Source organism: Rhinopithecus bieti, unplaced genomic scaffold (assembly GCF_001698545.2).
Source record: "Rhinopithecus bieti isolate Rb0 unplaced genomic scaffold, ASM169854v2 scaffold_11508, whole genome shotgun sequence".
Lineage (NCBI taxonomy): Eukaryota > Metazoa > Chordata > Mammalia > Primates > Cercopithecidae > Rhinopithecus > Rhinopithecus bieti.
The window spans coordinates 127424-144405 of record NW_016806932.1 but is presented as its reverse complement, the minus strand read 5'-3'; the positions used below and the strand labels follow the sequence as shown (position 1 = coordinate 144405).

The 16982-nt window shown below is 44.6% G+C and overlaps 1 protein-coding gene across 3 annotated transcripts in view; it reads left to right on the top strand.

Moving 5' to 3' along the window:
• LOC108533806 (coiled-coil domain-containing protein 162) overlaps positions 1-13947 on the top strand; it is a 52028-nt gene extending 38081 nt beyond the window's left edge. For all 3 annotated transcript variants that reach the window (XM_017878731.1, XM_017878729.1, XM_017878730.1), the window contains 5 exons: positions 887-1039; positions 2503-2712; positions 6969-7089; positions 11357-11484; positions 13754-13947. In XM_017878731.1, coding sequence (XP_017734220.1) covers positions 887-1039; positions 2503-2712; positions 6969-7089; positions 11357-11484; positions 13754-13879 — 738 coding nt within the window. In that variant the 3' untranslated portion in view covers positions 13880-13947. The remainder of the gene's footprint in view (positions 1-886; positions 1040-2502; positions 2713-6968; positions 7090-11356; positions 11485-13753) is intronic.
• The last annotated feature ends 3035 nt before the right edge of the window (positions 13948-16982 follow it).

Genomic DNA, 16982 nt, shown 5'->3' with positions numbered 1-16982 from the left:
TCACTGTAGCTATGAGTGGCAGTGGTGTCAGGTGGCAGGGTCAGCCATCCTGAAGGATCTGACAGTTGGCGATTTTTCCTGGGAACAGGCCATGCGAGAACTTCAGGAGAAATAGAAAGGGGGCAGAAGCAAAGGGGGCAAGAAAGAACAGATCAGAGAATTCAGCATAAGGGAAGGAAGTGAAAAGATGGAGGAAAGGCTTCACCAAGGGCTTGAGGCTGCTTTGTCAAAATACTGCATGTCTTTGGGTTTCATACATGATTATCTGAGGAAAATGAAGTCACAAAATAATAAGTGAGAAATCTGCTTTAAGGCAAATTGAATCCAAAGTGCATATTGATGGCTATTTGGAAACTTTCACATCCTGTTTCTGAAAGTATTTACTCTGATATGTTACCCTCTTCTGAATTAAAATCATGGAAGTGGGCTGGGCATGGTGGCTTATGCCTATAATCCCAGCACTTTGAGAGACCAAGGTGGGTGGATCACCTGAGGTCAGGAGTTTGAGAGCAGCCTGGCCAACATGATGAAACCCAATCTCTACTAAAAATACAAAAAATTAGCTGGGTGTGGTGGCGGGCACCTGTAGTCTCAGCTACTCAGGAGGCTGAGGCAGGAGAATTGCTTGAACCTGGGAGGTAGAGGTTGCAGTGAGCCAAGATTGTACCACTGTACTCCAGGCTGGGTTCACAGAGCAAGACTCCATCTCTAAACAAATAAATAATAAAATAAAATAAAATCATGGAAGCAGTGACTAGTAGGAGCTCCTTTCTACCAGAAGTTTGAAAGAAGAATGGATGGGAAAGTGGTTTAGATACTGCTTTTGAAAATAAAAAACTGGAAAGGAAACCTATTTCCTATCTTACTGTGTTTGGGATGTTTACAGGAATCTATTCAAAGTAAAAAAGAGTGTTTGCGCATCAAACTGATGGCAGAGCGAGAAGTGGGTTTATTTCGTCAGCAGATCCTGGCTCTCAGGCAGGCCCTGGCCAGGGCACAGGCCGACAGCGCGAGGATGTGGAAGCAGCAGGACAGCCAGGTATCCAAGCCTCAGAGCCTCTTCCTCGTTCCCTTTGCAGTTCACTCTGCAAAGTTGAACATGGCCACCAGACTTGGTGCTGTGGCTACCAGGAGCAGTCACCAGAGCACTACAGCCTGAAGCCACACAGATGGTACAACCAGGAAAAGATAGCCTGGACCTGGACTTCCCTTCTCCCCCCTCCTCTCCAGCCCAGAAACCAAGGGCGGTGGCCAAAAGGCTGTTGTTCTTACTCATATGTGGCTAAAATGAGAAAATACTACTCATAAGCCAGATCATTATCACATATGTGTGTGTCTGTGTGTGTGTGTGTGTGTGTGTGTCCATTTCTCTGAGGATCTTTTTGCTAGAGGCTGTCCTGGGATCCTGTGATCTAGGCCTCTTCCTTGAACACAGGCTTTCACGGGGCAAGCACGCTTCCACTTGACAACAATCTTCAGCAAGTAGAGTGTGGTCCAGCCTGTAGTGTTATCCCCGCACGAGACTCTGTCCTGTCCCAATGGTCCGTACCATGTCTCACTTTCAGAAGTAACTGCTGTGCGACAGGGGCTGGCACCAAAATAAAGGCACTCTAAGCCTAAGCATGTCCTAACTGTGCCAACCCTCTGGGCATGAATGAAGCAGAGGGACTGTAGGTTTAGAGTGAGAACAGTTGAGTTGAAGTTATAGCCTGGGAAAGCTAGGCATATTTAAAGCATGAAATTTAATTTGTTCATCTTGGACCCTAATTATTCCATGATTCTGCATCAGATGAGTTAATTATGGTAACTCATATGAGTTATCATGAGCTACATGACAAACTGTAACGTCATCATACAGATATGAATAATAATATTATGATTAAGGATTGACCATCTAGTACTTAGGATAATACTTACTAGAAAAACTTTGGAACAGAACCAAATTATTTCTACACTTATCCTCCTTTAACCATCTAGAATCTGACTTCCCCAGATTTTTGGAGAAAAAATCAGAACCTCCTTTCCTCACCCATTGCGTGTATGGCATGGCCCCGTCTCTTTGGTGTTAAACGCTTCCACGGCTACCTCCTGACAAAGGCTCCACAACAATGTAAATGTTGTTTGTGCTAGATATGATAATCTGGTTAGTAAGCTAACATACATATTATCAAATCTGGGTATTAAAAGACCAAATTGTTTGCCCTGGCACTGCTGTACAGTGAGTGGCGTGATCGTGTGCCTGGCTTTTAGTGTCTGTTCTGCTTCCCTCTGTCACTGCAGGGCTCACAGTGTAAATGCCAGGCTAGGGTAGATCCTGGTGCTCTTGCTAGCACAGGACTGAATCATTGGGCCACGTTTTCTAGAGTCCAGGAATACACCATGTAGTTGTGTCCCTGAGCCCCAAAGGAGGGGATGGTTATTATGCTGTCCAATGTCTCCCCGCTTCTGCTGGGAAGAAAGGCTCCCTGCCTCCTCCTTTCTTTTGGCATTTTCCTGCCACAGGCTCAACTGCTGAAGGAGTTACAACATAGAGTGACCCAGGAAGCTCTCACCCAGGAGCAGCTGCACTTCATGAAAACATCCAGGGTGGAGAAGCTCTTGGAAGATGTGGGGCAGAAAGAACAGCAATTGCAGCTCCTTAGTAAAGAGGCTGAGAGGGCTTCTAAGCTGGGCCAGCTGCAGCAGAAAAAAATGAAGAGAGACCTCCACCAGGTAAACCTCAGTAAGAGGGGGTGTCCACCCAGAGTGCACCTGGTGCCCCAGCGAGGGCTGCTGCATCCTTCCCCCATGTGCCCATGCCTCTCTCCTGTCCCCCACAGCAGTGTTTCTCAACCTCTGTCACTTATAGGCAGCCCAGGAGAATGGTGGCATCTCTCCCCACAGTGTCTCCTGACACCACGAAGATTGCTGGGCAGGCCATGGTGGCTTGACTGCCTCAGGGCTCGGAATCTCAGCACCCCTGTAACCTACTGGAAAAACCTGTTTCTATCTAGCTCTCATCTTTGAACTAGGAATCTTTTAGAAAATTCCAAGCAGTAACCTGGAAAAGCAGCAAGTGTTAATGGAGGCTATGACAAGAAGATTTTATTCAAGTGTTTCAGGAACTGCAGAGATAAAAATGAAAGGCAAAAGTGGTTTGCAGATCCAACGTATTTTGTTGACTATACCCAACAACAAAGAAATAGAATAGAATACTAGAATGTAGATGTGGATTAATACAAGTTTCAACAAAGCAGAAAACAATGTAATTCAATAAAAAACGAAAAAGTAACTTCCAAAGCAGGCACCTCAGACATATCCATTGAATGAGCAGATCACTGAATTCATTCAGCAGAGATAGAAAGAGATGGAAATTGAAAGGCAAAATTATTGGTCAAGTGTTTTTTTTTTTCTTTTTTTGAGATGGAGTCTCACTCTGTCATCCAGACTGGAGTACAGTGGCATAATCTTGGCTCACTGCAACCTCCGCCTCCCAGGTTCAAGCGATTCTCCCACCTCAGCCTCCTTTGTAGCTGGGGCTACAGGCATGAACCACTACACCCGGCTAATTTTTGTATTTTTGGTAGAGACGAGGTTTTTACCACGTTGGCCAGGCTGGTCTCGAACTCCTGATCTCAGGTGATCCGCCCACCTCGGCCTCCCAAAGTGCTGGGATTACAGGCGTAAGCCACCACACCCGGCCCCTGGTCAAGTGTTTTAAGTGCTCAAGGAAGAGATCAATAAGGAGAATTCTATCTACAAAAATGACAAAAAAAAAAAAATTAAAATTTGAATTGAGGAAAAGCGAAAGAAAATATTTATATAAAAGTGGAGAGAGAAAATGAGTAGTTTTAGAATAAAAGAAAATTAGAATTTCATATTTATTGCATGAAAAGTAAACAAAAATATGACCGAACCTATAAGAAAACTTTGGCATCCCAATTTTGTGTTACAAATTATGCTTTTCTAAACGCCACCACAAAAATAGGGAAGTTCGTAGATTCATTTCTTCAAGGTTTTCTCTAGTTAATTATTTGTTTCATGGCAGAGATTCTAGAGGTGATCAAAACAAATATTTTGAGGTTTCTCTCAACAAATGTGCACTTTACCATATGTATGTATAAGCCATTGGCCCTTTGTAGAGTACACCTCCAGCTCTCCTGACAGCTCAAGTGTCCCTACACCTACCTACTCTAAACAGCAATCCTCAGCCAGCAAGACCTGAGCCCCCCACCCACACCCCCTGGCCCCTTCCAGCCAGAAGTGGCTTCTTTAATCTATCTCCAGCCTCTGACTCCATGGGCAGATATTCACTGTCTGACCTTGGAGAGCCTCAGTGTCCTAGCCTGTTGCCTGCGCCTGGTTGAGGTCACTTATAGAAGGGGTTCCCAATCCCCCAGATGTGGGCTGGTAGGAGTCCATAGCCTGTGAAACTGGGCCGCACAGCAGGGGATGAGCAGCTGACAGTATAACTGCCTGAGCTCCGCCTCCTGTCAGACCAACGGAGGCGTTGGATTCTCATAGGAGCACCAACCCTACTGTGAACTGCACATGTGAGGGATCTAGGTTGCCTGCTCCTTATGAGAATCTAGCTAATGGCTGATGATCTGAGGTAGAACAGCTTCATCCTGAAACCATTTGCCCCCACCTCGTGGAAGAATTGTCTTCCATGAAACCGGTACCTGGTGCCAAAAAGTTGGGAACCAGTGATTTAGAGCACAGGCCCTGGAGTGGAACTGAGTGGTTCATACTGCTGGCCCTCCAGCGGTGTGGCTTTGGGCAAGGTCTGTGGCCAATCTGTGCTTTGGTTTCTTCATCATTACAATGGAAACAATGTACTCACTTCACTAAATTTGGGGGGTGATTAAATTAGGAAATTAAGTAATTAAAATAAAGGCCTTAAAACCCGGCCTAAAACAGGCATGCCTGTAGTCCCAGCTACTTGGGAGGTTGAGGCAGGAGGATCATTTGAGCCCAGGAGTTCAAGGTTGCAGTAAACTAAGATTATGCCACTGTAATCCAGCCTGGGTTAGTAAGACAGAGTAAGACCCTGTCTCTAAAAAATAAAATTAAAAGTAAAAGTAAAAGTTAACAAAAATAAACAGGCCAGGTGTGGTGGCTCATTCCTGTAATCCCAGCACTTTGGGAGGCCAAGGTGGGAGGATTGCTTGGGCAACATGGTGAAACCCTGTTTCTACAAAAAATACAAAATCAGCCAGGGGTGGGGGTGTGCATCTGTGGTCCCAGCTACTCAGAGGGCTGAGGTGGGAAGATCACTTGAACCTGGTTGCAGTGAGCCAAGATTGCGCCAGTGCACTCCAGCCTGAGTGACAGAGTGAGACTTCGTCTCAAAACAAACAACAGCAAAACCAGGGTGTGATACATAGCTCTCAGTAAATGTTGGCTGTTTATATTTTTGTTGGGAATGTGAAGGTAGACAGCCTTGGAAACAGGTAGATAGACCTGGACTCAAATCCTGGCTGTGTGGCCTTGGGCAAGTCACTTCACGGGCCTCTGTGACGTGGGGGCGAGTGACCTAACACAAGGAGGTCCTGAGGAAGCACGCTTCCTTGATGGTATTTCTCAAGTTTCCTAGTGCCAGCCTGGCTCAGAAAATCCTGATATGTTTTCCTTGGCACCAGCCCATAGGGAATAAGGACCCTACACAAATCCCTATAGTATGGAGAGGGACTTTGGACCTAGTTTATATTAGGACGTTTTCCTAACTCTGGAGCTCTGATAATCTTCTGAAATTTAAACAATGCTTGGGGGCCCCCCGACATAAGGAAGAGCCCCCTTTAACGTTTAGGGCAAGACTCCGTGGGAGCCTTCTGGCCAGGTCTGTGCAGACAGAGTGGGATGTACAACACACGCAGCTGAATGCTTGAGACTAGCACGCGTATTCAGTCCCTAGGGTTGCCTGACTAAATTATCACAAACTGGGTGGCTTAATAGAATAAAAACATATTCCTTCACAGCTCGGGAGGCCAGAAGTCTGAAACTAATGTGCTGGCAAGGTTGTTCCTTTGGAGGCTCTGAGGAAGAATCTGTTCCGTGTCTCTTCTTAGTCACATTTTGGTCTCTGGCATTCCTCGGCTTGTAGCTACCTCACTCCAGTCCTGCCTCTGTCATCACGGAGCCTTCTTCCTATGTGCTCCTCTGAGTGTCTGTATCCTTATCCTGTCTTCTTTATAAGGACAACAGTCATTAGATTCAGGGCTTGCCCTAAATCCAGTATGACCTCATCCTAACAAGTCCATCTACAAAGACCCTATTTCCAAATAAGGTCACAGTCTGAGGTTCCAGGTAGACATGAAATTCGGGGGGTGCTCTTCCAACCACTACAGTATGTATTACTTTTCTACAAGTAAAAACAATTAGGAGATTTTATAAATTGAAAAAGCAAAACCACCTGTGATCTGGGCAGATGAGATACACTTTGGCCCTGGGCACTGTCTGGCTGGGGAGTGTGGGCTGGCTGTGCACGGGGAGAGCCACACAAGTCAATACAAAGGTTGCTTCTGGAAATGGGCTTCTGTCAGACCAGGGCATTCCTGGCAGATGCTGAACAGAGAGCAGAGATCTAGGAGAGAGATCAAGTCTTTCCTCTGTTTGAAACTGTCCAGGGGCTCTGACAGGTCCTCAGTGTAGATGCAGTGGCTGGGCCTCCAAGGCCATGTGTGCACTGGGCCCTCACTCCCCTCTTCCTCTACCTATCTGATGAAATAGACATGAAAGATATAACCTTGTGAATAAGCTCCTAGCTATTATAAGGTATAAGGGATTCCACAGACTGTTCCTTTTTGGTTAAGTTCCTGGTCTTCCTGAAGTTCGTGATTCTCAGAAGGCTGAGTTCAGCCTAATCAGGACTTTAAGAGCCAGTTCTCTTTGCAGGGTAGCCTGGGACATCCATTTTCCCTAGGAACCCTGTGTGAACTGAGGAAACGAAAGTGAGCACAAAGCATCTCTGCTTCTCATTTTCCCCTCAGATGAGAAGCCGGCTTGCCCAGGAGCGCAGTGTGAAGCTGGATGCTCTCCAGCGTGTGGAGGAGCTGCAGAGTCAGCTTCATGATGCCCAGCAGTCAGCTGTCCCCACGGGCTCATCAGGCGGTAAGGATACCCCCTGCTCTGGCTAGAAAACCTCCCAGTCTCTGGGGTCTGAACTGGGGAGGGTCTCAGGGACTCAGGGAGGACCCAGTCACTAAGTATCCAGTAGTTATTGAATGGGTCCTCTACAATGTTTGTTGAATGACACATAAATGGATAAATCTTAATTCTGATTTACAGTCAAACTTCCTACTTTAGCACCTTGGAGTACTGACATCCAACACTAAAAGGTTTCAGTCATAAAAAATTGGTCTTGGCAGGGTGCTGTGGCTCACACCTGTAATCCTAGCACTTTGGGAGGCTGAGGCGGGCGGATCACGAGGTCAGGAGATTGAGACCATCCTGGCCAACATGGTGAAACCCCGTCTCTACTAAAAATACAAAAGTTAGGTGGGCGTGGTGGCATATGCTTGTAATTCCAGCTACTCGGGAGGCTGAGGCAGGAGAATTGCTTGAACCCAGGAGTTGGAGGTTGCAGTGAGCTGAGATGGCGCCATTGCACTCCAGCCTGGTGACAGAGCGAGACTCCATCACACACACACACACACACACACACACACACACACACACAAAACCCAGTTCATTGGATTTTGAGACAATGCTTTGGGATACCAATGACCCCATTTCTCAGAGTTATTCATGAAGTACATTATGATTCTTGGGTGCTGGGGGCTTGGGGTGTCCTTGAAAATAACAATCAAAATAGCTCTCTGAGCAGTGCAGTCAGCAGGCAGCATGGAGCTGAGGCCAGACCCCAGGATGTCTCTAAACCACCTTCCTCCTCTATAAGATGAGGACTAAATACATTCTAAATTATCTTCTAGATCTGATTATCAGAAATATCACCAAATATCACTAGCCATGATTGGCCTGTTGTTATGATTGGCCATGTCTCTTCTTTCCTGTTCTGTACATAGCCTGGTAGTTGAGTATGTGGGCTTTGGAGTGAAGCAGCCAGAATTCAGGCCCTGGCTCTGTCACTGCTAGCTGCGTGACCTTAGACAGACCTTAATTAGCCTCTCTGTAAAATGGGAATATTCAGCTCAAAGGCTTGCTCTGAGGTCAAATGAAAAAATCCCTGTCTGACACTTAGTATAGTGGCACTTAGTAATTGTGCAAGTGTTGGTTACTATACTTGCATACATGTGTTTAGCCCTTTATCTGTGTTTCCTTTTGGCTACTTTCCAGCGTGAATGAGCTGAGGAAACACAGCCTTTCAGGAGCACAAAGTCACAGACGAAGTTACTTTGGGTTTACTAACAGCAGAGCTGGGCTTGGCAGTGAAGCTCACAGGGCCCTCCGTCCTGCCTCTGGGTTGCTGCCTGGACCTGACATTGGGAGCTGGTGTCCCCCACCCCAGCTACTGGTTGTTGCTGCTGCCCCAGCCCCAACACAAAGGGCATCAAGAGCACCCAAGGGCCCTACCTTGATGCCTACTTAGTTCTGTACCTTACACTGTCTTCTCCATGTGCCAGGGGATTTTTTCCTTCTCTCCCTTTCCCCTCTGCCCGCAACCTAGCCAGGAATCTTCCTAATCCCTTCCTGGGATAACGCGTCCTAGTGAACTGCCATCCTTGTCCTCCAACACCTGCCTATTGTGAAGGAGAACCAGAGTGAGGCACAAGGCAGGTGGGGGAGACCCTAATTCCCAGGATTGGGGTGGGAGCAGGAGTGGGAAGGAAGCTTCTTTCCCAGGAAGTAGAGGTAGAGGTTACTCCCAGGCCTCAGCCCCCTTCTGTTCCCCTGTGCAGGGAGAGGAGGGGTTTGAGGGCACAGCCAGCTATTACCCATACTGTTAACGCTAAGCAGTGAAAGTCAGCCATACTCCCACTCCTCCTTCCTTTGCTGTTGTCCAGCTGGAGTCTCAACGTGACCCAGGGGGCTTCTGCAGCAGCCGCCACGGCAGCATCCCTGCCTCCCACGTTGGAAGCATAGATGTGCTCGAAGGGCGAGCTCTCTTTGCTTGCCATTAACGTGATTCCCCTAGGATTTTGCAACACCTAAGAAACCATGATTTTTTTCTAAATCAATTATTTTAGAAATGCTTAAGGAAAAAATGAAATCGCTTGGCTCATAAAACCGTAAAATGTTGAGAGGAGGCCTGGCTAAATGTAGCTTCATCTAGGTTTGAACTACTTCATCAGGACTGCTTTCACTCTCTCCATCTCTGGCTCTGAGGAGGCTGGGAGCAGAAAGGAAGCAAGGCTCCTTGGAAGCAAGATGGCAGCCACCTCTGTAGCTTCCATCTCTGTTCATGCTCAGCACGGCAGGAGTAGGGCGTGGAGATGGGACAGTTAAAAAGAACTGGGCTCTGCCTGGACTGACTTGGGTCCTGTTGCCGATTTTGAACAAATCGATGGAGCCACAGACTAAGACTTATGCCTGGATGGCTTAGACCCAGCTTACCTGCTCCTCCACTGGAGCTAAGGGTCGGGTCAGCTCACTCTTGCCTCCTCTCTGCAGCAACTGTTTTAAATCTGCCTTGTCTCTTCAGACCTTCATCCACTCTCCTCACCCCCTCATCCTTTCATTTCCCACTTCACAGAGAAATTAGAAACCCTCAGACAGGAATGCCATTTTCTCCCTGTCTCCCAGCCCACCTACATCTGTACTCTGCTGCTTCTCCTTCCCTCCTCTGAACATGGAAAGGGCGTCCCTTTTCTTCCCCAGGCCAATCCCTATGTAAAGGGCCCCATCTGCTGCTACCTTCTCAGGGGCCTTGAACTATCTGCTTCTTTCTACATACTTGGATTTCCCGTCCATGCATCCCTCTAATACATACATACAGGTATGTGCCAGGATCATAAAATCCACTGTAAAATAACGCCCCTACCCCCGCTGCCTTGACGACATATTCCTTCCCCTGCCGCTGGTCTTTCTCTTCCCAGTCAGACTTCTTAAAAGAGCTGCCTATACTCACTTTCGTGATTCACCTCACTTAATTTCTCTCAGGTTTTGCCATTTTCAACTTGTGGCTTCCAAATGTTGCTCACCACTTCATGGTCCGAGATGACTGCTTAAGCTTTCTGGCCAATAGGAAGGAGGAAAGCAACAAGAAGGGCCCACACCTCCCCTGAAGCTTGAAGAATGGTTCCTGGAAGTCACTTGTGACACTTTGGCATACATCCCATTGGCCAGCACTTAGCCCAAGACCACACAAAGTAGACTGGGAAATGTAGTTTTTATTCTAGGATGCTGTGTGAACATAAAATGTGAGGTCTATTTCCAAGAAGAGATGGGAGATTCGCAATTGGGGGCCAAGAATAGGTCTCTACCACACCACCAGCAATCTGATTTTTCTCACCACCATTTCATTGCAGTTGCTCTTGCCAAGATCACCTTCACTTCTGTCTCCAAGTCCAAAGGACACTGCTGAGTTCTCACTCATTTCATGTCTCAGCAGCATTTGACACAGCTGACCACATCCTTCTCCTAATTATTCCCTTGGCACTGCTCCTTGTGGTTTTTCTCTTCCTCTGGCTGCTTTTTCTGTCTTCTTTTCTAGTTCATCCTACTGTATCCAACCTCTAAACGTTGAAGTTGTTCAGGGATCTTTCTGGCCCCTTCTCCTCTCACCTCACATTGTCTCCAGATAATTGCATATTTCCCACAGCTTTAATCATTGTTTGCTAAGTCTGCATCTGCAGCTCAAAACTCTCTTCTGAGCTGTAAACCCATATATCCAATGACCCATATATCTAGTGAATAATGTCTACATTCATGTGTCTCAGGCTCACAAGTTCAATAGGAATGGAACCCGTCTTCCTATCCTCCTCCCTTCCTACTTTTGGGGTGGGGAAGATGCTGTTTCAGCAAATGGTAGTGCCAAATATCCAGTTGCTTAAGCCAGAAATTTGGGAGCTATTCTTTGTCACCCTGCAAATCTGGTTAATTCCCAACTCCGACTAATTTGAGTAGCTCTCAGCCTATCCTCTTCTACCTACCACAGTCCAAGTCTCTCATCACCTCCTTCACTTTTACTTGGTCATATGACTATCAGGCAAAAAACACCAAGTTTTGACATATTTGCTCAAAATTGATGAAGCTGAAAAACAATTGATTAAGCTGAGTTAGATGCCAATTTTAAGCCCTAAATTTTATGAATTAAATCTAGATGCATAAATTTGAGGTGATAGTGAGCTGTGATCATGCCACTGCACTCCAGCCTGGGCAACAGAGTGAGGCCCCCCTCTCAAAAAATAAAAAATCAAGATAATCTGGGTTTATCCATTGCAACCAGAGATATAATTTAACATTTCTAACTTTACAGACCTTATATCCCAGGCTCAATACTCCCCAACTTCTGCCTCTGTATCATCCAGATACTCCCAGCAACGCTTTTTAAAGACTAATCTCAAAGGCAGTAAAATAACAAGATGGATTCAAAGGCCACAGACTGTAAGTAATGATAAGATTGATTACATGCATTAAACAATAAAGCCTTACAATTTGATTTTATGGTTTTTGGGTCACTTCAGACTTACATTAGAAAAATGATGTATCAGGATCTTATGTAGATGCCTTGAATCTGGATAAGAAAATTCTGATGTTGAAATAATCCTATAACAGTACCTTCTAAATTACAAGTCAATAAATGGGTGTGGAATCAGTACCAACACCTTGCTGTGTTCCATCTCTGAATTTCTTTTTTCCCCCAATCATCTTCAACAATTAACTAGCAGCATCAGACTCCTTATCTGAGTTCCCCAACAGAGCAGAAATAGTTTCGGAAGTCATTTTAAAACACGTGAGAAATCTACCCTCCAAGAAAATTCTTGGGGTGCAGATTAGCACATATTTGAAGAACTCGTGAAATGTTTCAGTTTTTAGTTTATGTAAAACAACATATACTTCCTCTTCCACTGTCTCCTCTCTACTGCTTTAATAAGTATTCTACTCTTTGCTCCATTTTCTTTCAGAATCCCTTCTAGAGATTCACATATCTAATCAACACTTTTAAGAATTCCTGGCTGGGCACGGTGGCTCACGCCTGCAATCCCAGCACTTTGGGAGGCCGAGGCAGGCAGATCACCTGAGGTCAGGAGTTTGAGACCAGCATGGCCAACATGCTGAAACCCTGTCTCTATGAAAAATACAAAAATCAGCCAGGCGTGGTGGCGGTTGCCTGTAATCCCAGCTACTCGGGAGGCTGAGGCAGGAGAATCACTTGAGCCTGGGAGGCAGAGGTTGCAGTGAGCTGAGATCACGCCATTGCAATTGCACTCCAGCCTGGGTGACAAGAGTGAGACTTTGTCTCAAAAAATAAAAAAATATAAAAAAAGAATTCTAGGCGGGCCGCGGTGGCTCAAGTCCGTAATCCCAGCACTTTGGGAGGCCGAGACGGGCGATCACGAGGGTCCAGGAGAATCGGACCATCCTGACTAACAGGTGAAACCCCGTCTCTGCTAAAAACCACAAAAAACTAGCCGGCGAGGTGGCGGCGCCTGAGTCCCAGCTCCCGGGAAGGCTGAGCAAGGAGAATGGCGTGAACCCAGGGGAGGCGGAGCTTGCAGTGGAGCTGAGACCGGCCATTGCAGCATCCAGCCTGGGCGACAGAGCGAGACTCCCGTCTCAAAAAAAAAAAAAAAAAAAAAAAAAGAATTCTTCCCCATTACCTGAAGAAAAATTAAGAGGAAAAGATTTAATCGTTCCTTCGGAGAAAAGTATGCCATTCCAAGTCATTTGATGGTGTAATTCTGCAGCTGATGGTCTAGTTATAAGGACCAAAAGTTTCAAGATTTCTAAACATGCAGTTAAGAAGGGGGTAAGACAGGTTGGGAAGATACCCAAACACCATCTTGACCAAGTCAGGGCCACATTATTAATGTCCACCATTCGCTTGACTCACCAATCTGTGTGCAGTCATATTTCTTGAAAATGTGAACTTTTATTATATGTCTATGTTTCTGCAAAAGCCTTTTGCAAAAAGAAGCAAAGTTCACTTTGTATGTGTGGGATCACAAGGACTTTCAAGAATCACTTCATCTCTATTTCACCCTGAAAGGTGCAAGTACCATGGGGGTGTTGGTGGTCGCGACTTGTTGAAAAGACTGCTAAGCAGCTAAGTGCATTAGTGAAGATTTATTATATTTGAGAGATTCAGAAGGGTGATGGTCTAAGGCTAATTGATGAACATTGCCCTACCAAATAAACAAACCCTATAGTGAAGCGTCCTGTGGGCCCATTGGCCCAGTGGCTATGTACAACATGGGAAGCTCAAGCAAAAAACCTCAAGGCCAGGGAAGGTACACAGTTAGCTAGAACTTCTTCAGATCTCAGGTCTGACTTCTTAAGGCCTATGAGACAAGTCAGATAAATACTGATTGAAGAGGAATTTATACATGGCTGAAATGTAAGAGTACAGTTAATTTTCTAAAAGCCCTACACTAACACAAATGATAAAAAAATTAAGGAATTTTAGATTACTCGAAATATGAGCTGTGTTATCTTCCTTAACTGGAAATGGCTTTCCATTGATGAATTCATTCTTGACCAATTCCCTTCAGGACAAGTGGCAAATACAGACAAGAAGGCATACTAACTATATGGCCTAACCCAGACCAAATCAATGATCTGGGTCTCATTAATAACAGTGACTTTTTATGATGCTATAACAAGAATTATTCACTGTGTTCTTAACAAACACCAATATCTACTTATATTACAGGTACCTATCAAACACAAAAAAAGGATTGATGATGTTTTCCTACCCAATATGGCAGAAAATGTTCAACTGACAGCTTTTCGGGTTCAAATAGCTCCATCCAGATTCCCATTTAGAGCTGACTGGTGATCGTATCTTCTTTTTCCAACCTTTATTTCTATGAGTATTTGAATGAATAAAAATGACTCCAAATGCCATTAAACCTCTTATTTAATTTTATGTATGAAATTTTCTTATCTGTACTTGGAAAATAGGGTTTGAAGGAATGAGATGATTACATCTTGAACCAACCCCAGGTGAAGTAGGGGTTGGTCCTAGACTTTAAAACCTAAGCATTGATTTGCATTCCTGCAAGTTAGCCTTTGCCACTGGTCAACCAGCAGCCTCTCAATATGAATTCTAGAGTTAGTAGGTAGGAAGGACAGTTAAGATAGAGGCCCTCACTTCTAAGCAGTGTTTACTAACAAGTGAAAAACCAAAGTATGTTAATAGAGATTAACACAAATGAACATCAAAGCATTTGTTTCACTTAGAAAACAAATTTGCCGTCCTCTATTAACAATCTTTTCATTCTTCCTACAAATGCCAAAGACTTCCTCAGACTTTAGTAAAGTCCTAATCCAAGTCCTTTTTGTTCAGACAAGAAAAATCTATCTTGTGTAAAGCAATTAATAGATGAACAGAGCAGAGAAACATTTACATGCATAAATTTATATATGATACATGTGGCTTTTCAAATTAAAGAGAACATGGAGGCTATCTGGAATAAAATCATCACCTTACCCCATACACTATAAACTCCAAATGGATTAAAGATCTAAATGCACGTACGTACACATGCACACACACACACACATGACACATGCACAAACTGATTTTTTAAACAATATTAAAGCCAAGAGGAAAATCGGTAACTTTGATATCAGAACTAAAACTTCAGTATGATAAAATACCATTATCAGTTATCAACTGATATCTCAGCTCCAAATTCATTCTTTATTGTCTGTTCTGCAATAACAAATATGGACCCTATAAACATTTCCTCTTTGCCAACTGGCAAGATGTTAAGCTTTGTCAGTAGAGGGTGCTGGAGGGACCCTGTAGGAGGTGGCAGGGTTTTTTTCCAGGTTACCGTGTGCTCCTCGAGGCAGGCTCTTGCAGTGTGCATTGCTTCTGCAGCACCAGGTTCTTGTAGCATGTACAGCTTCTGTGGTGCCTGGCTCCAGCGATGCATGTAGCTCCATGGTAGAGTGCCACCTGCATGGCACCTCCTGTGATGGGTGCCCTCCAGCATCCCTTTGAATAGCTTTGCAGTCTCAGTGAATTTCTCAGCCATCCAATAAGCTTTGGCCAGATCCCCTCCAATGAGGTCTAGATCTCAGCCCTGAAGGGTAGTGGCTGGTCCCTACATCTGCTATCCTTGTATTCTTTCGAGTTCTCTTTATTGCTTACAAGCAGTATGCCAATCCTTTGATATAGTTAATAATTTTTTATATCAGACTTTCCCTGTTTGAATTACTGTGTTTTCTGTCTCCTGATTGGCCCATCACTGATATAGAACTGGTACCAGAAGCAGGTGTTCCCAGAGGATACACCTTCTATGGTTTGAATGTTTGTCCTCTCCAAAACTCATGTTAAAATTTAATCCCCAATGTGGCAGTACTGAAAGGTGAGACCTTTAAGAGGTGATTGGGTTATGAGGACTCTGCCCTTATGAGTGGATTAATCCATTCAATCCACAAATCAATGGATTTGTGGGTTGTTAAATTAACGGACTATCATGGCAGTGGGACTGGTGGCTTTATAAGAAAGGAAAACTTGGGTTAGCATGTTCAGCTCCTTCACCATGTGATGCCCTGTGCTGCCTCAGGTCTCTGTGGAGGGTCCCCACCAGCAAGAAGGCTCTTAGCAGATGTGCCTCCTCAACCTTGGACTTCCCACCCTCCATAACTTTAAGAAATAAATTCCTTTTGTTTACAAATTTCCCAGTTTCAGGTATTATGTTATAAACAATAGAAAATGTATTGAAACAGAACACAGATGGAACTTGGGATTTGTTCAGTGCTAAGCCAATAGGAAATTGGAATGTTAGTATTATTTGCATGCAGTGGCATCACAATCATGTTGTTACCGGTAGTAGATTTTGCTAAAGTACCTACTGAAGTATGTGCCTTTAGGAGCCTCAATTGCTACTATACTGACTATCATGGTAGTCATGTTGACTGTAGAGACTGTGGTGTGAGGTGGATTTTTCTGAATGCACTTCAGCACTTCTGGAAGAAAATGACAAGCTCATGACCTTTAATTCTAGGCTTAATTCATGGTCTGAGACCAGAAAGCTTCCATGATACTCCTAAAATTATCTCTTATTTCTCATAGTCACAGGGATGATATTGCTAAAATCAAGCACAAATTTTATTATTGGCATGCTAACTTACAATGACAGTTGTATTTACAAGCTCATCAAGTTTCTCATTGCCATTGAGATGGGCCCTGTGATTTCAGTGAAGAAAATGCAATTCCAAAGTGGAAGAGCCAAGTGGCAGGCTTTAACTGGCAAAAGACAAGGTAGGCACATCCATTATAAAGGGCAATAGGGATGTATCAGTAGTCAGAATCCCTTGGCCTGCAGAGTTCTTTGGTAGTTAATGTGTCCCCAAGTATGAAATCGTATGAAATCATAGATTGCTTAATGTATATAACAGAATTGCTGTTATATTGCTTAATGTATGTAACAGAATTGCTTAATGTATATGACAGAAAATTGCTTAATGTATATAACAGAAACATCTATAGGTCTAGTAGCCAAAACTTGAGTCACCACAGTGAGGAGTCACAGCCTCTGACCCAGGTTCCAGATTTGAGTCAATTCACAGACCAGAGGCCCCTGACCAAAGGGGAGGCTGGATCTCCTTGAGGAAGGACCCTTCACTGCTGCAGGTTCATGTTATAAATCTTCCTCCAAACCATTCCCCAAGGGACCTGCAATCGTTTTCTTAAATTACTGTTCTTCAGAGAAAAGAAAACACCCAGACATTTTGGTGGTTACTAGACCCAGGGCCTAAATTAATGCTAATTCTTGGGTACCCAAAACACCACTGTGGCTTACCAGTCAAAATGAAGGCTTACAGTAAGATGATATAGAAAGAGTCGTAGCTCAGGTCTGAATTACAATGGACCAAACAGGTACATGGACCCACCCTGTGACTACTTCCCCAGTTCCTGAGTGAAT